The sequence below is a fragment of the Fopius arisanus genome, unplaced genomic scaffold (assembly GCF_000806365.1).
Source record: "Fopius arisanus strain USDA-PBARC FA_bdor unplaced genomic scaffold, ASM80636v1 scaffold00021, whole genome shotgun sequence".
NCBI classification, from domain to species: domain Eukaryota; kingdom Metazoa; phylum Arthropoda; class Insecta; order Hymenoptera; family Braconidae; genus Fopius; species Fopius arisanus.
This window is the reverse complement of record NW_011887760.1, coordinates 1-24,082: the sequence shown is the minus strand read 5'-3', so window position 1 is coordinate 24,082 and position 24,082 is coordinate 1. Positions and strand designations below refer to the sequence as shown.

Genomic DNA, 24,082 nt, shown 5'->3' with positions numbered 1-24,082 from the left:
ATAAAAATTCGATTTTAATATTTACCTGAATATTATCATTATACTGTCCTCCACATTTCAGTTAATTTCCTCGATTTTATTTTCTCATGCTCGGCGATGCCAACAGCAGTAAAGGATCGTTTGATCCATCCATCCGAAAATTGAGGATAATCAATGGATAGATGTGGATGGTAATGAGTGATTCAATACCTAGGTTCTGAAGCCATTGGCTTTGATGAAACGTCCTTATCATCAGTTGCCCTCGAAAATACCAATTATTCAAAATTCCCATCTGTGTAATTGTAACAGCAGCGGGATGCTGTGGTTATCACCAAGTCTCATTATCGGGGGAGACCTGTTCGGCTGATACAATGTGTGTAATTTGCCGCATGAGTTGACTGGACGTGTACATTGAAGGCGTTGTCTGGGGACTATGGCCTAGATGAGGAAAGCTTATGTATTCGTGTAAACTCCATTGAAAATCGATAATGCAGCAATTAGATAGGCTTGAATACGCGCGAAACCAAAATTTCTGCAATTCGTCTCTAAACATCGGATATAAATCCGCAAGATAAAAGAGAACAAATTGAGAAGACGTGCGACTATATCATATATATCATATTATATTTTACCATACTATATTAAATTTAACGCGTGCTATAAACCTTCAAAGATCACATCATGATCTAGTCTCTTATTTATTAATTTATTTTTCACTAAATCAAGTCCGACTGAATTTTACTTTTGATTCTGCTTAATTGGGATATCAACCGGTGGATTAATCGATCGATAGAAAAATTCATTGGGGGAATAATGTCGTGATTATAAAAATTTCAATTTCAAATCGATAACTGAGTTAATTTATTAATGAGCACTGATTTAATTCCCAAGAAAATCACGAAAATGCAATTAAACTGAATTGTACCGAAGTTCAAAGAGAAGAATGATAATGGAGAAGTCGATGGGGTTCTCGGATAATTCAAAATATTCGAATGCAGAATGCGATTGCGCTGGAAAGAGGACTTGGGGAATACCTTTTCGACGATTTTCCCACGATGCCGAACATCTCAGATACGTGCAGCACTCCACCACCTCCGAGGACTAATACGGAGCTTCATGTGCCAGTGAATTTAATTAGAATCCTCTCATTGAAATATCCCGGTTGCACAATTACTCCTGGGTGCATGCTGGAGTCAGCGCTTGTGTAGATGGTTTTGGGAGTGCCATTCGCTAAATATTCACATGCTAGGATGGATTTGCGATAAGAGTGTAACTGCTCCTGCGGTTTCAGAATTATTCCAACCCACTGTTCGTAAAATGAAAATCCCATAGACAATTTCGAAACGGCAATATTGGGGAGAGATACCGATCGCAATTTTGATATTCACTGTACTTGAAATAACGCCAATTACTCAATTGATGAGCACCACAGTCACCGTGGACATGCTCTCCTAATCAATTCTGCAATGTGGGAGATACGTGATACGTTCAGAATGAAATTCCGTACTCAATTTGTCGAAATAGTTACAATATGGATTTATATTTGGATTGAACTAGTCGAGAGGCCGTATAACTCACGGGTTCATCTTTTTTTTCTGGGAGGCAGTTTTTAAAAATTGCCGTGAGATTTTACATTGATATTTTTTTTTATCAAATCCAACAGAACGTGAAATATGCGAGGTGGAACTGACGTACGTGAATTCCGGATAGGAGAGAATGGGGAGATAGTGCACTGTTGTAGGGGTGGTTTTGCCACTGTCACCCCTTCCCTCAATTTAATCGACATGAAGAGGGTAGTAAAAAGTGGAAAGAGGGGGGAAGGGGAAATAGCAGACGCTTGCTAAAAAAATTTTCTCAAATATCTGGGTGCTGGTTGGGTTGAATGGCTGAAGTGAGAACGACAGCGAGGGAATTTGCATTCACGTGTCGAAAAAATTCAGCCCTTATTCTACCACATGTTATCCATTTGCAACGTTGACATGAAAATTATAAAGAGAAAAAAAGGGCCGAGGGGCTGATAAAAAATGGAGCATGAGAGAGGAAAATTGTTGAGCTTTATTGGTTGACAAGCCCCATTCCTTTCTGCACACCACCAGAGACGAAATATCGACAGTTGTCTTCGGAGTTGGAGAGAAAGAAATTCCACCCGGAGGCAATCCCATACAGCACACATGTCGGCAATGAGGACATAATTGGGTCGACGTGACAAAACTTCCGGTTGCAATTTTTTTTCACACTTTCTCAACCATCGTTTGCACTTTTTCCGGGGTGTGCCGAGTACTTTTACAGTGCGAATGACGGAATTCGTATGATGAAAAAGCTTTTCCAAGTTCTAGGGAAGGGGGGATCAGCAAAAATTGAACTGTGAGATACTATTCTTCAGAGATGACTCGAGAATCCTGGGAGTTTAATCTCGGGGTTTGCGGTGAATCTTTAGGACTTGAGGGGAGCTTATTCTATTACAATTCGGTTGCCCGCCAAAATATTACAGGAAAAATATCTTATACCCTAGAATATCTCAATCAATAAAACCCAAGAAGTAAGGAAAAATCGAATGTATTTATAAATCCAGAATTCAATAACTCCAAAATTAACAGCCTAATTCGAATGGAAGATTGGATGAATGAAACGAATAAAATTCCATATATGACAACAAACACTACACATACACAGTGGCAGCAGATGTGTACACACAACACAAACGCCGATAACACATAATCATCCCCTCGATTTCCTCCAATTGCACATTGAAAATAAGAAATGAAAGTAGAATGAGAAAATTTTATCACGCGATATTTTCTACAGAAGATATTTTGACTTTCTGACATTTATCCTGTGATATTATTGCCTGGAGTATTTGTGCGATTGATTTACTGACCAGTCACCTTAAAATTGACGCTGCACTGAAATTATCAAGAATTTTTCAATAATAAAATTGACGTACCAGTGGAATGAACAAAAATTCGTAAAGTGAGTGATAATTCTTCGTCGATTGATAAAAATGATAATTGATTGGCTGAAGTCGTTCGATCGCATTAACCTACATTGGTCGGGATTTTTTCACTTAAAGTGTCACACCCATGGCGGGTAATTGATTGGCAATATGCGCGTAATGCACCCAATGTTTCACACTTGAGTCTCAAGTGATCGCAGACAATGGGACAATGCAGGACCACCACAACAATTCCAATTCTGCACGGTTGCTGAATCCCCTCTCAAGTCAACTCCAAGGCTAATCGTAATCCTCGTGTGTAGACACGAGCCTCGGTTCCACAACACAACGAGCATAAACATGCCAGTTCCTGGAGGGTAACCATATATCAGAGCGTATCGGCATTCAGTGTTCGAGGGCAACACATAGCCACCCTGTGTACCACATACTCTGCATCATCGGGCAACACCCCGTATCGTTCGTGATTTACATCTTCTATTTCCTCGATGCCAAACGAGACACGAGACTTCACGTGTATGACAACCAAACCAAAAGCTTGCGAAATAAAATTCAATTTACGGGGACAAGTGAATGGAAAATTGCATCGCTCATTAAATTTCCACGTGCACTTGCACTGAGAAAAAATATTACTTCTGCTCAATTCATTTATTCCAGTGGGTAAATTCCCGATAGAAAACCATGGGGCTGTAGGGGAAGCGATTTCGGAGGATTCGACTATATGCAACTACCCCACCACGCGCTCACTGAGACTGAAAATTAATTTTTCATAGCAAATTCGAATAAGAGAGAAATTTATTTATTTTATTTTTCGGTTTTTACTACTCGGAATTCAATTATTCACTGGACGAAACCTACAATGCACTGCTTACATCTTGTAATCCGGAAGTAGTAGAGTCAGGGAATCATAAGATACGCGAAAAAAGAAATTGAGGAAAGCTGCGACTATAACGCAATTCTACTGTAAACCAAAAATATAATAATAAATATTGAGATACCACTTAAATCGCGAAATTCAGCCGAATCAACGCTAATGTATCTGTGAAATTAAACTTTTTTTTTCTCATCGTATTATGGAAAAATTAAAGAAATAGGTATTTGTTGAAGATATTTGCGGGAATACAAGTGAAATAGTCACTTATCAAAGATTTTCATTAATTCCTGTCTCTATTGTGCGGGTAATCAGGTCTTGGTCAAGCTCAATCTAATTAAATTCCTGAACGTCAACCCGTATGCAATTAAAGCATTAGCCCAACCCCATAACATTCAGGGTTGAATAGAAAAATCATAACGGAAATGTGGGCTTACCCCATACCCCATGTCGCATTAATTGAATTTCATTAGTTGAGGGACAATATCCCAGAGGGTTCATATCCCGTCCTAATACCCTACACAATTCTTCATTATCCCAACCGAGAAATTAACAAACATGTCATTAACCGGAATAATTTCGTTACGTAAGCAGTTAACGTTCATTATGGAGATTCGCTTGCGATTTGAATTCAAATCAAATCATCAAAATGGAATCCAACGAGGCGTAATTAGTTGTTTCGACTGTCAGAATAACCGGTGACATGAGGTGAATAGTTATGAAATTAAATCAAATTAATCAATCTGCGATAGTCTGCGAAGACTCAATGAGCAGTGAATTGCAGGATTTGACGACTCGTTTTATGAGTCTCATCGATAATTGAGAGTAATGAAGAAGACGGGGTGATACTCACGATTTTCATACTCAATTAATTTTAATGGGCATGTCTAGTATGTCTGCCTAACAAGTAGTGATTTTCGGTAATCTTTTCACAGAAAAATATTGTATCAAATGTTTTCATATTGTGGAAATATATTTACGCATAAATAATAAATATGTAATCAATTTTTTAAACAAAAAAAGCATCGTCAGCGATTTGTTTAATATTATCTGAGTGCTCAGACAAAAAGTTCCTGATATAAAAAAAATTATTAGGCCAAAAGGTATTGCCTATAGTATAGTATAGGCCCTATACAACCCAAAAAAAAAAAATTGAAACTCAACAAAATGGCAGAAAATTAAAAAATGACATACACTGAGAAAAAAAATTATTTTTGCCAAGAATATTTTCTTCCTACTAGTAAATCTGGGGATCACTGTGTAAATACTCCCATAAGACTTACTAATGCCAAATATATTTTCTTATGGTTAGTAAATATTCTTGGCTAAAGAAAATTTTTTTCTCAGTGTAATGACCTCAGGAGGGAATGATTCATGTAAATCTGAAGCTTTTCGAGCTGTTGGTTAATAAATTGGTTGATCGATTTGTCTAGGTCTTCGTCATCGACACGATTACTCTGCAAGCAATAGACGTATATTCCTGGAATTTCACCTTTGTGCGTCTGTATTATTTAGTCTTCTCTCGAGTTCTCATTCGATTCCGATTGATGCTTGTAAGGGCAAAGAGCCCCCAGATCTCCGGAGAGGAATCAAGGAGAACATTCAAACAAAGTATCCACCAACCCCCTACCAACCCCAGAGATTCAGCTTATCTACCCTCTAATATTTATAAAGATCCTTTTGCCTGAGTGAATGAGCAACTCCCAAGGGCCTCAACTCTCCTTCATTACGAGACCAAAATGCCTCTCGCCTCTCAATGCGTCCATACGATTTTCCTACATTTTCATTGTTATTGCGTTAATGAGGAGCTTTTAGAAAATTTCAGGAGATAAAACCCGCACTGTTCTGTTGGTACGTCTCTAGTTCTTTTTAAACCTCCACTATCAACATTCAGATATATTTTTCAATGGATGCTTTTCAGAGATGAAAAATATAAAAAGCGCTCAGGGTTTACGATGAGGCGTGGCCCTCGATATATGTCGCGGCGTTACATTTAAAATCGAGAAGCATTTGGAAATGAAAGAGGGGGGAGGGGGGGGGGGGGTGACGAAAAACCTTTTCAATGGACTGTGCACGAGTGTTAACTGGGAAAAATCGAAGAGTACAGATACGAGTCTACGAAAATTCCCTTCACACCGCACTTTTTCCTCTCACACTTCCGTTGAAATGATAAGTTGCCAGTTTTTACGTCCGGCTTTTATCAATGAATCGCCTGGGAATCGAACACATGAATTTTCGAGATGTTTCTGTTAGAATGTACCATCGACAATTTTTACTTTTACAGCTATTTTTTTTTTATCCTCCACCAGAATATGCATACGTAATACATTTTTTTACATTTCTCTTCGCCCCGCGCCCCTCGCCCCCCCCCCCTCTCCCTCCCTTTTGATGGAGAAACGTTTTTGTTTCCAGGCTTGATAAATTACTCGCCGTCAGTTGAAATCCCTTCGCAACTGGGCGAGATAGTGTCGGTCACGTTTAAAGAGAGAAAAGAAAAGTAATGGCGATGAAAAAAAAAAAAGAGGTGAAAAAATTCTGGCATTGATGCATAAAATCGGAGGTCTCTCTGTGAATCAATGGGATAATCAAGTGAAGGGCAAGCGACTCGTCTCGACACATTGGAACAAAGTCACGTGTCGATGAGGGAAAAAATGACAATCAGAAGAAATTGCTGCGAGTCGATCGTTCCACACTCCACAAATCCAATCATAATGGTATCGGATGTTAGCCAAGGAAGATAGATAAATCATTGGTCACGTTTGAGAAGGGGAGGGGGTGCAAGATCCTAATTTCATGGGAATAGAACCGGTCGAATGCCATGGAAAAATGCACGATGAAGATTGGACAATGTTTATTGGAACAAAAAAAAAGGATAAAGAGTAAATGGCGGAGGAGAGACAAATCGATACACCTTTACTCTGTATTTCGTTTTGGGCAGCACGCATGTGTAGAAGACAAGCCAATAGACGGTTCCCCCGTTATTTACACTCATCACTAATTAATCATGAGTTTAAACATGTCACCTAAATATAGCCCAATAACTAGAAAATTTGATATTGTCACCGAATTAATTGTGCTATCCCTAAATTTTCACGTTGCCTCGTATTCCAGTTGCCCCGATGAGAATACAAATGAGAATTGAAAATTTAACTAGCTAAAAAACACAAGCCCACATGCCTCCACTAAATTCTCACGTTTGCCCATCGCAATAAATCGAGAATTACTGGGAGAAAAAAAAACATCATGAAATATGCATTGATTTTAGTTTAACCTTCGCGCCATTAATTCAACCCAGTGCTAGCCGATTTCTTGTCAGTAGACACTTCCACCGTGGAACTAGCTATTCGATTTTAATAACGACCAATTAATTAATCTCATTGCCACAGCCCGAGGGTAATAAATCAGCTGGTTAAAGCCTAGTGGCAAGCTCAAGTAGAAATGTTGCCGGAAAATTGGGTTATGAGGGGCGGTAATGTACTGGTGGAAGAGGGGCTGAATTTGTTGAGGTTATCGGAGTGCTCAGAGTGCAGCATTTGGTGATTTGGTCCAGACCTCAGCTTCAAAGCTCAAATAGAGCACTTCCCCTTGATGTATATCAGCCTCCGGTTTGATCGTGGTCAATTTTACCGGAAGCCCGTATTTTCACGCATATTTACGTCCTGATAAAGATAGCGACTGTGAGACCGATGGAGTGACGATAAACATTAAATAAACCAAGTGGATAGTGTCCCATTTTTTTTTACACATGACTAGAATTTGGAGAGCGTACGGGGCATCATATGGGGACACTTACAAGCAAGTTTATTTGATCAATAAATTTATCACGATATAATCAATATAGATTTCATTTATGCTTTTCCATACTGTAATGGAACTGCGTAACTAGTAGATCGTGTCAAGTTCAAAGAATTTGATTTTTGTGTGAGAAGTTGAAATTGATTTTTAAGAAATTTTTTTATGCAGATATTATAATTATTGATTCAAAAAGAAAAAGATTATAGTTATTGCTGGAGGGCAGGAGGGAAGGATCGATTGGCGAAATTGACCCCTGAGGCTGACTGCATCAAGAGAATGAGAAACTTAAATTTGAACGATTACGAAGAAATGGTGATAACAGAAGTGATTGTCAGTAGGCATTGCAGATTTTCGAATTAACAATGGTGGCTCTATTTTTGCACTTTTATTTCCGAAAAAAATATGAGAGTCCCAGATTTATGAGTGCCATGTTGCACGTGCCAGAGACTTTATATCCTTGAGACGAAACTCTCACAGATGTATTCTGAAACTTTACCCTGTTCCGCCCGCCATTGTATTCCAGATGTATTCACATTTCACTGGTCTTCCGGTGTATATATCATCACTTAAATATTCTGCGTTTCAAGCAAGAGCCTCGACGGATGCGTTTAAACAACGGAGGCCCTTAATTTCACTCTTCCATCTGCGCTTGGGAATTTATCATTTCTGTTGTTGACGTGAAATATTCTCAGCTATTGATTTCCGGGATTTTATGACTCGGGATTTTATCACCTACACAGATTTGGGCAAAACGACTCAACAACGAACTTACATCGGCATCGCTATGCCATATAGTTGGGGACGGCTTTCGGCCGACGATCTGACGACCTTATGCTGCCAATGTTTACCCAATATTCGAGTTTGTTATCGAGCGATAATGATAGTAAGGGCACAATAAGGCTCCGGGCCAAATTAAACCGACGTCGAATTTTATATTTCATTTTTATAAATGGGTAATTATTATTATTATTATTATTAATATTAAAAAATTAATATTATCTTTATGAAGATTAAGATTCACTTTACTATATATTTGTGCCCACATATATTTTCTACGGTGACTCGAAAAGCTAGAATTTACGTCTGGGTCACCTCTAAAAATTAACAACATTAACCTGAAAATTCCCTAGATTGAATCATGAAAAATCTGGGTAAATTACCGAAAGTGATTACCATATTTCCCACTAAAAGAAGTGAATTGAAAAGAAACCGTGGGTCATACACTTAAGCTCTTGAGATTGATTACTGCAATTTCACGGTTGAAAAATTGTATCCCCTCCATTCCACGTGACCGTGAAAGTTATTCCCTTGTGGAATTCATTAAACGCACGGATCGATAGTCATTTCTCATAAACATCTGTTGCAATAATTGCGAGCTGTTGGAGTTGGTATTGCTCTCATTGCGATATACGTTTAAGTAGTTAAAGTCAATATCTCGCCGGACAAAGTAGAAATTTCGATGTGTGCTCAGACAAAAAGCTCGGTTATTGGAAATTGATAAAACAGATAGACGCAGTCGATAAAGCTATGCAAAAGCTTCAACGATCGGTAACTGATACCGACGGAGAACTGAAAGCTCTCGAAAATTTTCGCGAATATTCGCGAGGATTCCACAATACCGACACACATTTTTCTTTCATGCGAATCATCAGCGCAGTCGATATATTAACGTGCGGTAACAGGGGTTGCGGGGTACATCGATCAACAACAAATTACGTACACATAACAATACTCATTCAAACATCGAATCACACCCAATGCGCAATAAATACGCTATCCTGCTTTTTCTACATTTATTATAATTTCAATAATCAACAACCGAATTGAGCATTAGTTGTAATATCCCCAGAACTTCAAAATTATTTGAATTCTTACGAAAAATGAAAGATCTGATTAATTTCTAAAATCGAGGGGTATTCGGAGGATTAATTTTCTCATCCCGATTTTGGTCCAATGGATTTGGAAATTTGTTCGGAATCTCGTGACATTTCCACATTTCAATTTTTAAATAACTAATTTATTTTAATCCATGATTATCAACCTCCGATCTGTCAAGAACAATAATATATTACCTCAAGATCAGATCTCGACGCACCGATTCATGAAAATCGGTGTGAAAAAAATAATCAATAAAAATAATGTAACCTCTCGTAATTGTAGAGTGAACTATAATTGCAGTTCACGGAGACTGTTACATTATTGTGCGCGAAAACTCCGTAATTTTTATTGAATTCGCATGCCCCTGTTGACAATTGCCTTTGAATAGAAACTTTCTTATTGCGTCACGTGTGAAAGAAATGCACAGTACAATGGATGTACCGAAGGCGAATGGAATTCCTTCCATTTTTACGAATTCCCTAATTCCGTTGTCGTGAATGCCAGTGTAAAAATAGAAATTGAAGGATATTGTTACTCACCCAAGGGCCTTGGTGCTGATCAATGGTGTTTTGAGATTGAGAAATCCATTTTTCTTGGTTTGCTGCGGCTGACTGCAGCTGGTACCTTCGCCGTTATCCATTTGATCTTCGAGATCGCCCTCACGCCCTTTGGACCTTCTGGCCCGAAGATAAAGCCAAGCAGCCAGACCGAGACCGAGCAAGACGCCAAGGGCGCCAAATGTACCGAATATTGCTGTCAAGATCAGATCTCGACGCTCCATACCAACCTGTCAACAAATCCTCATTCGGTTAATATTCTATCGGCATAAGTGCTAATTACAAAATTATTACCAAAATATTTTAAAGTAATAGGGGAAATTACTATTTACCCTCACCGAGTCCCTTCTCACCACTTTTATTTTTCCCCTATACGTTCATGGGGCGGAATTATTATTATTATTATTATTATTTTGCAATTAGTGCACAACCGAATGGGAAATTTGATGGTCAATTGCGGACGAGATTATTCTTTACATATATGAAAAATAATATTTACATAAATAAAAATGAAGTATTGATAGTGTGGAATATACCCATTGATTTTTTTTGCTAAATTACTGTCCTGCTATTTGGTTAACTGATTGGCAATCAAAAATTTGATGGAATATTCTTACGAACCACGACCGATAAATTCCTCTCTCAACTAGCGTATATGGTGGGCTTCGCGCGGCCACACTCACACGTATAGGGCCTTATCATTTGACAGATAAAATCTGAATATTAAAAGAATCTTAGATATCTACAAAAATTACCCATAATTTATGTTTTTTAAAAAGTAAATTCAATTGATAAATACAATATTTTTTTTTAATCTAGACGAATTATTAGCCTGTTAAAATGGTATATTATATTATATTATATATATGGTGATATGCTTTTTCGGCGCATAGCGAAAAAACCCTGACAAAAAAAGTTACATGCTTTTTTTTGAAAAGGATAGTGAATCGGGAAAAATCCACTGGCCAGTCAGAGAAAAAATCAAACCTTTTTTTTTCTTACTGTTAGAGAGGTGGGTACTCAAAACTCTCGAGTTTTCCCGGGAATTTTCACTATTGGGAAATTCCATATGAATATATTTTATAGTGAATTGGGAAAAATCCACTTGCCACTCAGACAAAAAATCCATTCTATTTTTTTCTTATATATATAATAAATAATATATATATATATATTTCTTATAGTAGGATATGCAGTTATGCTTAGCTATACGCCGGAATAAGCTGATAAAAAACGTTATATGCTTTTTTTTCAAAAGGGATTGATGCAGAATTGATGTGGTCCATTGAAAAAAATAATATTGTTCCACATTGACTCAACCAACGTGTTGTCAAGCGGACGGGATAAAAATGACGCATGAGTAAAAATGCGTCAGGTAAAACATGTTGGTGTAGTCGCCTGCCCAGGGAGTGAAAGGCAGATTTGCAGTGGCATGACAGCGAATAAAAACGGCATTCAATATTCCTGTCACAGACTTTTTCCGAGCGAATTCAGAACAGCTTGGGTTTGGGGTTACAAATTCTAGTGGATCGCCAATTTCACTGAAATTATGATGGAATATATCGGGAATTGATGTTAGAGGACAATAAAAAAAAGGTGTTACCGGGCCTTTCCTGTACCCCGTGGTTTTTTCTGTGTCGAAGCAATCTGGATTTTTCATCAGCTTGAGAATGTCTTCGAGATATAAATGTTTATCACGGGGCTATTTATGGCTCATTCCATCGTTCAATATAAGTACGGATAATGTGTATCAATTCCGCCGAGATATTGCTCGTAAAGAACTGATATGCGATACATTAGCAATAAGCGAAAATTACAGCGATTCAAGGGCGCTTTTCAGTTTCTTGTGAACAGGAGATCGTTTCGATGTTCTCCTTTGGAGATGAGATGCTAATAAAGAGATGGGTACACAAATGGCTGTGGAATACCGGCAGCCTTGGAGCTTATCAGCACATAAACGTTGTTCATTGAATCCAAATGGATTGCTCCAGGTTAACAATCACTTCCCTCGTAAAAATTTTGCCTGGGTTGTAGAATATACTCGTTGGGGAATCGAGGCAACTATCTGTTTTTAGTATTTTAATATTTTCAGTTGAATGAGCAAGAAAAGGAGCATTGAAAATAAATAAGTGGCGAATAGTGAGCGATAGTAACCGATTTTAATAAAATAGAAGAACGAAGGAGAATTTATAAACAATATAAATAATATCGGATCCCAAGTTATGAGGAATTCGATTGAAAATCTCCGATATTCTATTCGCCAAATTTCGTGATAGGTGAGGGGCACAAAATTTTGAAAATTAAAAAATCGTTTAAAATTTGAAAAACATTGCAGAAACTCCAGAAGATTATTGGACGAATTGAAGAGCCAAGGAAGAGGGGGAGGGGGGATTTTAAAGGCCCTTATCGTATCGTTGGGCTTAGTATACGGAAGGGCAAAAATCGAGATTTGATTTCTATTGGAGTTTTTCATTGAATCCAAATTGAATGCTCCAGTAGGTTAATAATCATTTCCCCTATTTGCCTCTTATTCCTCTCATACTCGAGTCTGTGCACAAGACGCAGGCCAAAACTCCACTTGATGTCTGTCGAGTTCGCATTTGCGATGCGTGAAGAGGGTTGAAAACAATGCTAATTAAACCAATGCAAGTTAGAATTGTTAGTCGAAAAACGAGTTACCAGTCTTATGATGACCCAGTGCCCTCGTCGGTATGAGTACCAACGCTGTAATGAATGTTTCAGTGTTGCGATGTCTCCGGGGCACTGTAACTTACTCATACATTTCGGTAAACGTGCGCGTTATTCCCTGACGTCGTAAAGCCCATCAAGACTAGAGTAAGAAAAGTAATTATTAGCTAGAGGACTTGAGGATTGAAAATTAAATGAAGTAGGTTTTTTTCTGATGTGCAGACGTACTCTAAGGTGCACACGTGGTCCATAAAAAAACTCAACCATTTTTCATTTACGAGTGTTACAAAACTTCGGGAAGGTAGATATTTTCCCCGGAGAAAATTTTTCCGTCTAAAATCTTTGCGAAAAAATTTTCATCAGAAAAATTTCACGGACTTCCATTTCTTTCGGTGAGTCACATCTTGCTCGTTAAAAACTCGCAATTTTCTGGAAAATTGCCGACGTTTTTTTATCCTATTTCCACGCGAGAATATATCGGTGGAGTTTCTATGAATGAGATTACTTAAATTTCATCGAATTATTTTTGTGTTTATGAGCTATTAATTCCAGAGGTTTTCGAGTAGAAGTCTCTAAAAAAATATTTTGATTACTGGAAATATTCGGTGCAGTGAGGCGAAAAAAAATGGAGAAAACTGTAGCTGTTTATACAATTCACTGGTGCGAGAGGTACGTCTGATAATCTGCCGCTATCAGTGAGAAATTGTAGAGATTGCCCGTTGTGGGTGAAAATAAAGGTGGTCCATATTGAGTGTATCTCTCTCGTTGTCCCAGGGCCATCGGCAGGCCTGCAGCTTGCAGGTCCCCGGTCGATACCAGGTGAACTGAAACGACTATATATTTACCAACTGTACTTCCTCACCCTCTGGTACATCCCAGCGTTTTGTGTAAACGGCAGACCCTCAGGGCGAAAATCGAGGCTTTGTGTGTATAAAATAGAAGAGTAATGTAAATTGACTATACCAATGAATTGCACGAAATTACCGAGTCTGATTGCTTTCAGTTTTTCAAACATGTCAGCTCGGTGACAGTAAACTGCGCCATTCCTCATGTCACTTTGCTTCTGGATTTTATATGGGAGTTTCATTTTCCTGTTTATGGTGGATCTTCCAACGGCGATCTTTATCAGGTGGAAGTTATGGCTGTCTTACGCTCTCACCATCCAAGGGATGAAAATTGAATTTTTGTTGGTATTTTTATGATGAGAAAAAAAATCCTGAAATGTTCGCTTTAGGACAGCACTGGTAAAAATTTCTTGAAATTTCAGTCACGAAGTCATCTGAATGTCCAATTAGATTAAATAAATATTAATGTGCACCAACAATTTGAACCAAGAATTTTGAACAATGGTTTTACGTTGAATTCTGTTTACGATGAAATTTCGTTGTCAATTTTCTCAAGTTCAAAGTTTTGTAGTCCTGAATGGAATATCAAGCATAACCTGAGAATCCTTTTATCCGCGGGTAGAATAGATTCAGAAGCGTGGATCCGTTACAAGATGGATAATTAAGGGAAATGGAAGATAATCCGAGCTCAGGGCTTCCCTAGGGCTTCATCTCTCGCAATCTATTCGCTTTCTTCAGCTCTCCAAGTCGCAGGAAAACGAGAAATAACGCGCGTTCTCAACCCGCTGATTTGTTTTCTGACTCTGAAACGACGTAACTGGCACTTTATCCCGGCAAATGTCCAACCATTCCACTTAATCAAGTCGAGTACAGGTGGATGGGTCTTACAAATAATACGTCGACGGGTTTACCATTGCGATGTAAAAATTAAGAAATTGTTGAATCATCAGCTGCGAGAGTTTGAATTCATCCAAGTGCATTTTGAAAAATACAAACTGCCTCGAGGAGATTAATATTTTGGTGAGATGGAAGTGGAACTCGCTTCTCCATCAAATTTTTCCTCTTCTTCAAAGCGTCGAATGAATTATTCAACGCGAACGTGAAAAAAACTGGAAAATAATTAATTTCGCTTGGAGCATTAACTCCATTTCCCTCCAACGATTCGAGGAACGCGCGGCACCGGTGGAGAATTAAACTTGAAATATTTAACAATCACGGGAATTTCGGTCGCGTTTTCCATTGATAATCATATAGAGGGGCATTAGAATAAATTTAATGGATCAATAAAATCAATAACTATATAATAATCCTTATTGTTTTTTCATGTTTGTTCAATATACAATGAAAATATGTAAATGTAAATGCTTCGAATCCGAGAACTGTAATTCATTGTTACGATTCCATTGAAGAATCAATTTAATATGAGAGACCAAATTGTCTCGAGTTTTTGATTGAAAGTAGATTAACGCTCAAGTTATTAAAAATTCATATGACGTTGTGACTAAAATGTCAAGAAAATTGTGACAGTGTAATTCTTATAAAGTATCTCAGTCAGTGAGTATTCTGGGTAACGAAATTGAAATTCATGATTCAATATGCATTAGAAACTTCAAAGAGGAAAGAATGCGTATCCTCGGGGTGTGTTTAATCTGCAAACAGGATTGAGAATTTAAAAATCTCTTTCCTTTTAACCTACCCGAAGGAGCGGATATCAAAGACGTGCGTGTACATAGGATTTTAAGCACTACCTCTTCTTTTTAGTTTGTCGTGAAGATACACCTCAGGCCAGTCTTATCACAGATAAAGCGCATAGGCGAGTCATATGCTCAAGCACGTTTAAAATTGCAGTGGGTATTATTTGAAAAGCCCGTTATATTTCGGATAGAAATCATATACGACATTTCCCGACACCGGGAGCATCATTCATGCATGAAGTTCTCTGGTTTCGGAGGATGAATTTCAGAATCGAATAACTCAAACTGATTTATACGGAGGGAATAAATTCAACTCGCGTATTCACTAGGAGAATCACTTCCGTTCGGCAATTATAGGTTGCGTGTGGGGAATATTTTGGGAAAGATATCCACGAAAGGGATTGAACAGTTCGATGGCAAAAATTCGAGGCTTTTCTATCGATTTTCGTTTTCATTGAAAATTACTGTGAAGATTTTAGTGAAAGTCGAAATCATTTCATTATTTGGAATGCATTAATGAATATTATGCATTAACATTTATTGTTGAATGCTTTTAATGGAGCTCTAAGGAAGTAATTGATTTTTTTATCAATCAGATTTATTTTTCCTTTTCGCGCGGACAATTATTCCGTTTCCACTGGCGCAGAATATCTCGATGTGACGGGGCCTTTGTACCGAGAAATGTTTTGTAAAAATAGTAAATTACCCCTGCATTCGAGGTGTCGTGAAAAGTGAAAAATCCCTTGGAAAAAATTGATTCAACGTGTCATAAAGTCAATGAAGTGGAACATAACTCCTCGATCGGAAGTGATTTCTTCCCCCTATCGAAATATTTCTTGCCCTCCCTTGTCTATTCCCCATGAAACTAAATGAAACGTCAAAGTTCATATTTCAACAACTCTCGCAGTTCTATTCATTCAATTCCGCAGTGAAAATCCACACAGAATTGAATAATCGAAGTCGCAGGTGGTGGGAAATCTCGCGTGGCTACTTATTGACGTACGTGATTGTAGGATATGAAATCACGGAGCGGTTTGTACAGCTGGGAAATTGTTGGGAAAATTCACAGTTTCCGTTTTAGCATGCAAGTATATTTCATTGATTGATCCTCGGAGTAGTGTTTCCTCCTCGGCATCTCCGAGGGAATAAAATTCGTCCCTTTTACCTCGTAGGCTTTTTTTATTTAACCATGGGGTCATAATTAATTGCTCTCACCGATCGATCATAATGCCGCAGAGGTCCTGCAAGCTGTAATTATTATACGGGGACAAATTACTACTGGGCATGCGTTGGATATATTTCATGGAGATTTTGCGTTTGTCGGATGGAAGCCGAAAGTACCTAATTTCTTGTTGAAATTCCATCTGAGGTTAAATAACTCTCGTGTACTGGATTCATAATTCTAAAGTTTTTGCAAACTAAGCGGTTGAATCGATAGCCCGTGGGCGAGAGAAGTTGGCGAACCGCGTGCTAAATATCTCTAGGTAAAATAGAGTACTTAAAGAAAGTGTTAAAAACTCTTTGAGATGTTGGTAAATTATCTCCACATGCCAATTGAAGTTTCAGAGTGGATATTTTGTAATGGGCATCAACTCATGCAATAATCTCTCAACTTTTTCATTCGTTTTTGTGCATGCGTCGGAGCCCACGACAATTTCTAAACGGAAAATCAAATTTTTAATTGAAGACATTTTATTTAGCATAATTGTGGAACATCAGATCCCGTAGGTAAACCATATCTATATGGAAAATAGAATTTAGTATGAAATTAAAGTGAGAGCACGTTTTTTCACTCATCAAATAACGGAACAGAATTTTTTCAATGACACGTTCAGTTCAGTTTTATTCAAGCACTTAGAATTCCCGCGCAAACACGGGATTATGGAATGCCTTTGTTTGGAATTCCCTCCCAGTCGATAAATCACGGGATGAATTCATGCGATTTTTACGTGAATTCATTCGTAGGGGATATTATTGCCTGAAAAGTACAGAAATTCTCAGGGTACGCGGAAGAAAATATACTTGAATCAAATATATTAATATATTTAAAATTGTGATTATTTTCAAGGATTTCGAGGATCTTTCTGGATCATCAAATTCAAATCATAAAATTGCCATTTTGCGGTATCTTGCAGTTGTTTGGAAATTTCAGATGTTGGAAATTTTTCGGACAGTTCAAAATGATCAATGCACATGTTAAAAATGCGCGTTTTTATATTCCTCAATTAATTAATCGTAGGTATTAACAAGCGGCATTAAAAATCGAATATATTAGAATGTAAAAATGCGTTCCGTATGGGCTTTAAGACCCAGCACAATTACAAGATTGTGATTGCCTGCATAACACGCAGCTACTGTTTCAACTCCATTATTGGTACAATCGTAATTGGAATACGTTCGATTCAATGAACGCTCTGACGTACTGAGCTAATTATTCGGTATATTTTTGGAAGTTCAAATAATCCGTGAATTTCAATTATCCGATAGAGATCTCTTTCATAAAACAATTCTATTTTTTAATTTCCAAGCCAACAAAATTTAACTCTCGACATTTTAATAAAAACTCTAAATGTTAAATATTTTCATTTGAATAGTCAACTTCGCCTGGAATTTCAGCAGACATTATTAAAAAATTAAATATTCCATCACTTGTTTGTTTACTTATTCTCAAAATATAGGAAAAAATGGAATGAATTTGAAAGGGCAAAAGGGTAAAAGAATCAACTGCACGTTTATCCGTGTTGCACGTAACACGAGAAAATCGCATAAAATTTCCCATGTTTCATTAAACAAAAATAAAAAACCTGTAAAAGCCCAGTACACCACGCAATGGGCTGTACAGAGGCAGTTATATATTTAGTTACAGTTGAATTACAGTCGAAAATAATTTTTATGACCGCAATGTACACATCGAACGTGATAGTGAAGATTCTCACTTGTGCTTAACACTTCTCTCTATCCAGGGATTATTGGGAAAACAGACAGATCGATAACGGCTGGTGAAATGAACACAGGGAAATTCGAAGATGTGAGGCACCGGTCGAAGCGGATTTTACAGGTTTGTTGTCTCTGTGTTTAATCCGATCACGGATTATTAATGTTACAATAAGCTCCTATGTAATCCGAGTTGGGGAACCTGAAAGGCTTTTCATATGCCCTCCGGTTGAATTTTGACTCCATTTTCCTGTCATGTCAAATGAAAATACCATATCCCCTGTTCAATTAATAACGAAGAAAAAAAATAAGGAAAAATACCCCATAAAAACCCCACGAATCTCGAATGTTCCATGAAATTTCATTTTTTTTTTTACAGCGTGACTAATAAATCTTCGTAACAACAAACAATCACCTCAGTGCGATAAGTAAAAATAGAAAAAAATATCTGGAGATCTGATTAAAAAAATCCATTTCGTTAATCACGCTCTCGCATGTTGCGTGAATAATTCAAGAATGCCGGAGAGGAAACTCTAAGTCCTTCATAATCAAAAATGCATTACTCCCGAAAGTGATTAAAGATTCAAGGAAATTCAAAGAAAATAGTTGTGTTGCGTAAGTCTTTACCAAATCTCGGAGCGCAATGAATTTAACATTCAGGTATTCAATTTTCAATTCAATAAAAATTCATCGCCAATGCCACGCGAAATGAAATTAAAAATTCATTATATCATACCACAATGAAAGATATGACAATATTTTTTAATATTTTGTACAAAATCACGATTGATTATTATTATCTACTATCTATACTTATAATTATTTATTGATTGGAGTGTTAGAAATAAATCGTTGAATGCCATAAATTGTTAAATATGCCGACATCATAACGAAAAATTTCAAAACCAAGTAAAATTCAATAAGAAAAATTTTATTTCTTTTCTAAACCATTTCTAAATGAGTATATTATATTGGCCAATGATATTATTCCGTACGAATTTTAGGTCGGCAATATTTTGACGTTATATTTCAGCTGATAATATTATTAATTAATATTACTTTCATCAATATTTGAACAATATCCATCGGTAGTCCCAATAAGCAATTGACTTTTGGCATCCAAGCGAATATCAACGAGAAAAGGAGTAATTAGTTTTCGATAAAAATCAGAAGGAAACGAAGAAATCTTTACTCACGAGCTTTCGTGCCAGAATATCCGGATCATCATTTGGAGGGGGTGACCACTCAAGTCCCTGCGTGATTTGGTCTGTGTGAACCATTCTTTACCTGTGAAATGCCCTCTTTTCCTCCTATTTTTCACTCGTAAAATCGAGATTCACCACCAAACAAAAATTCGATACTAACTTCTCTTATCTCACCGGGAAGTTCCCCTTTTTCCTGGTATTTGTGACGTGACCTCTGTTGAATTCAAAAGAAAACAAGAGCCATGAAAACAAAAAAAAATGATTCAAATGAAAAGATAAATAAAGAAATAATACATGAAACGAGACCAGTGAGAATTGTTGTCAAAAAAATGTTCCTTCATGCCTTCATTACTTGACTCCAATTAATTTCGAGAGAAACAATTCTATTCAATAATTCAACTCCTCACCTGACATACAGTTTTTATGTTTGCCAGGAAATATCGCGAAAGTTCTCAAGAATGATCATTTAGTGACATGAGACCCATCTCAGCTTGAAAACTTTAACCATCACGTACCACTCCCCGTTAATTTCGAAAACCTCAACGTCAAATAACTCGATGGAAAGGGTCACGTAGTTGAGAGAGTGTTTACTCATTCAACTTCTAATTATCGCGACTCAAATTACGAGATGAAGTTCGATTCACCAGAGAATTGGTGTTGATCCTCATCAAAGGACTATCAAATTTTTAGCAACCGTTCCATCTCGACGCCCTTATTCCCCCAATCACAAACCGACAGAAGAATTTCCAAAAAAGCCTTGCATACTTCAAGAACACCGAAATAACAATACCCCGCAATTATCTCAATAATCTCAAGTGCTCTGCCTCATTTCCCGTCTGAAACTCGAATTTTATTCGCAACTGTAGATCCTCCAAGTTCTAACAACTTTCACAATCCCATTAACAGTCCATCCCGCCTTTTCAATATTTGCCCACCCAACCCCAACACAACATATCCCTCATCCCGGCAATCATCATGACCTTGAACCATCCCATAAAATCCACGTGTCACCGCAAAAAAAAATCCGTCCCAACATCCCGGGAAACTAATCCGCGATAAATCCACGTACGACCCCTAACAATTCCCATAAAGTAGCAAACAGCCACTTGTTCTCCACCACCCCCAATCCAATGGGCATTTTTTCCTTGAATTCTCACTAGTTACATTTCCATGAGCAAAACCGAAAACAATAAACAGATAAATCGAGTGCAATCGCACCTGTCACTCAGCTCCGTTAAATGACTATCGATTGTCACGTTGTATTCCTGTCCACAGCACAACTTGCAATTAGTGAAACTCGGCGGTATAAAAAAACCGGAAAAATTATTTGAAAAATATTTAACGGTTGTTGGAGATGTTTATGTCACGCGTGCGATTGAGAGGGTGGCAATACACGGGTAGAGTTGGGGGATGAAACCGGCTGGTTGTTCTGACGATGCGCCCCGAGTTGAGACCGGTACTCGTGACTATTCGTACAATCTCGTGCTTTTTCGGAGAGGGGTAAAGATGGTGGTTAACTTGAGTGAGAGGCACGCGCACCCACCACCAAAAATGGTGGGAAGGGAAATGGGTTGAATGTGGCCCAGGCGCCACCCAGTGTGACCCCCAATGTTTTAATCCTGTCATTTTTCCTCACTCTTTCATTGCGTGTTGCGTGCAGAATCTATTACTCTCATTGATCAACCCAATTATCGTAATTGCAGGGGTGATTGAGACTTTTTTAATGCGTCTGTAATCAGCTGTCGCGATTATTATGCACGGAAAGTAATTTACGGCGATGGTTTACCGGCCTTTTTAAAAATATACGGAAGTCTTGAACAAATTGTTTGTTTATTGAGGAAAATGTTTGTATAGAAACCCCATTTGGGTGTTTTGAGAAATCTCATTGGCAGAAATTATTAATGTTGGGATTGTAGTTTATGTTTTTGATTGAGTAATTAATAGGATTCCATTTTAACATGCATGTGCATGTTGGAATAATATAAATTATCAAATGCTCGTTGGGAATGAAATATAGTGGCGTAATTGCACTTCATTTGACTCTAATATCTCTGTGTTCAAACCAGTTGATTACAGTTTCAATATTGTTGAGCGATTGTGTGAATTAATTAAACCTTTAGAGGTTGATAACTTGAAGTTTTTAAAAAATGGATAACTATTATGAATTTTTTATTCTTGTAACGATTTTTCGAAAGTTATAAGTGCAATCATCATTTACGAATTGTTTTCAGAAAAAAAAACGTTCTTACGAGAATGTTCTTATTTTAATTGAATTTCAGTTTTAATTCCGGAATAGCCATTTTCTAATTTGCATAGTTTCCTTTTTTTTCCATATCATTTTCCATATTCAGAGAAATTCAATACTAGATTTCATTTCAGTGATAGAACGAAAATTCATTTCAGAAATAATTCGAAATTACAACTTAGATCCATCACTGAGACAAGATCGATATAATCGCAGTAAATTTTTAGAATTTATCTAATTTTTTCTAATATTTCGAATTATTTTCTCTGAGTCAACATATGGAATATAAGTGTTCACCTAGTTTGTTTATCTGCCGATCATGATTAATCTTACACACATGCGTGAAACGATCCAGTGATTAACAAATCCGACAGGTGAAGGTTAAGGTCATACGGTGAACGAAACGAGTAGGCCGAGGGTAATATATGCACCTCCACCCCGTTCACCCCATCGAATAAAGAATACCATGAATTTTACATGTGTCGGGAGTATATCGGGAAAATCATCCGACGAAATTTCGCAGACGGAATGCACTGGCATGAAATTGCTATATAGATGACGAGGTCGTCTCATTTCAATTGAAATTAAATTGGGAATTCAGGAAAATCGGTTCATCATGTTTTTATGAGTCGTTGAATTTTGTTATTAATTCGAGCCATTCTCCCGGTAAATTCGCAATTAGCGATGTTATGTGACGCACCGGAACCAATTATTATTTTGTCCGAGGGGAAAAGCGGAAATGTTAAATCTGATTCTCTATCAAATATTTCGCTTGGTCCGCTTTGTATTTTCTAGGATTGCGTGTGACAGTTTCGTTTCTGGAATTTTATCAATTTTACCCTCCCGGAGGGTGAAAGAAATCACCTCGGCTGCTGTGGATTCTACACGTCACCTATCAAACGAGCTTTATCGTCGTGTCGACAATCTTTTTATGTGACTTTACCAGGATTGCGAGAGCAAACACATGGGACATTTGAATAATTTATGTGCGAGCAACTATGGAATTAATTAAAACCGTTTATCATAATTTTTTCACAATTTTGTAAATTGCTGGAGCAGTTCTCCCAGAGTTTCTCTGGCAAAAATTCAGGAATAAAAACATGAAAAGTGATTTCCCGCTCTTCCGCAATAAGAACTATATGTATTTAATACTTCAATTACATAAAAAAATTGTTTAAGTAGACAATCAAAAAAATGAAGTCGTAAAATGATCAATTTTCTCACGTCATCTTCTAGAAACGAATAAATGAGGTGGAAGAAAAAACGGTATGAGAAAAGTAATATGACGTGTCGTGGAAAGCTGAGTGCAAACAGGAGTGTTCTTTGCATTTACCTTTTGCCGGTGGGTGGTGGGTGGTAGGTGACGGTGGAGTGGCATGCACGGGGGGTGAATGAACATGTGCATGATTAACTAGTGGCGTAGAGACTTTCTCTTGGTATCTGTCATCTTGATGGTCTTTTTGTAACGGTAATATGCAAGGGGTGAGTTTGAAGAGATGAGGATAAAGGATGGTGGGGTTGTGCAGAACAAGGCAGCATCGAACCGCGTCAGTCCGCTGCATCGTACACCCAGCCATTTCCACCAATCCCTGTGCAGCAACGCAGGGTGACGTCATGGCTGACCTAGTGCACGAGCTTGACTACTTGCACTTACAAAGGATGGAATTTCATAGACGTTTGAATTCTCATCACGTCGACGGACCGCCGTCGTAACACGACTAAAGTCTCGTCTCAATGTAGGTTCAACACGATTTAGGAAGGGGGTAAATTAACATTGACTCTGTGAACAATTTTATACACTGAATTGCCTGAAGGTCATGCAAGCGTACCACTGGAATACAACGGGGCACATTTACCCCGGGGGAAATGGGCTTGAGAGCACCATTCTGCTAATGATGCTCACCGATTATAGGCGCATGAATTATTTAAATGCATTACTGCCGAAAGGTCTCAATGGGAGTTGTCAATTTTTACAGTGCGCAGAGTATTTACATTCCGAATCGCGCAGAGTCGTCCTCTAAAGGACGTTGAGGATACGTGAAGATATTTCGATGATAACGACAACTTCATTGTTAAGGCTTTCGAGATAAGAGAGGAAGAGATAAAATTGACGAGTTTCTGTGAATGAATTATGAATGCAAATTGCAGAATAGGGAGTTATTATTCCGGAGACGGGGAAAATGGAGAAAAAGAGGGACGAAGAGCTACTACCTGGCAGAGGGCCCAGGTGCCCTCTGCGAAGGCTTTCTATGAGCTTTTGATAGGTGTGATGATAAGAGCTTTCGGTGATATGGAAGATCTCGTAGAATATAATTTCTGGGAAATCTGTGTTACCGACTGATGGACGAGGAATTTTATTTCAACAAATGGTGTCTGACCAGTTTAGCCCTGTTCCACTGGACATACCAACGGTGGAAATTATTCACATATTATAACTCAAT

The 24,082-nt window shown here is 37.8% G+C and overlaps 1 protein-coding gene across 2 annotated transcripts in view; it reads right to left on the bottom strand.

The window, feature by feature from the left end:
- Window positions 1-20,764, bottom strand: part of Syt7 (Synaptotagmin 7) — an 89,576-nt gene extending 68,812 nt beyond the window's left edge. For both annotated transcript variants that reach the window (XM_011301232.1, XM_011301233.1), the window contains exons 1-3: window positions 20,615-20,764; window positions 19,388-19,610; window positions 10,013-10,260 (exon numbers count right to left, since the gene is read on the bottom strand). In XM_011301232.1, the coding sequence (XP_011299534.1) occupies window positions 10,013-10,260; window positions 19,388-19,471 (332 nt within the window). In that variant the 5' untranslated portion in view covers window positions 19,472-19,610; window positions 20,615-20,764. The remainder of the gene's footprint in view (window positions 1-10,012; window positions 10,261-19,387; window positions 19,611-20,614) is intronic.
- Between the last annotated feature and the right edge of the window lie 3,318 nt (window positions 20,765-24,082).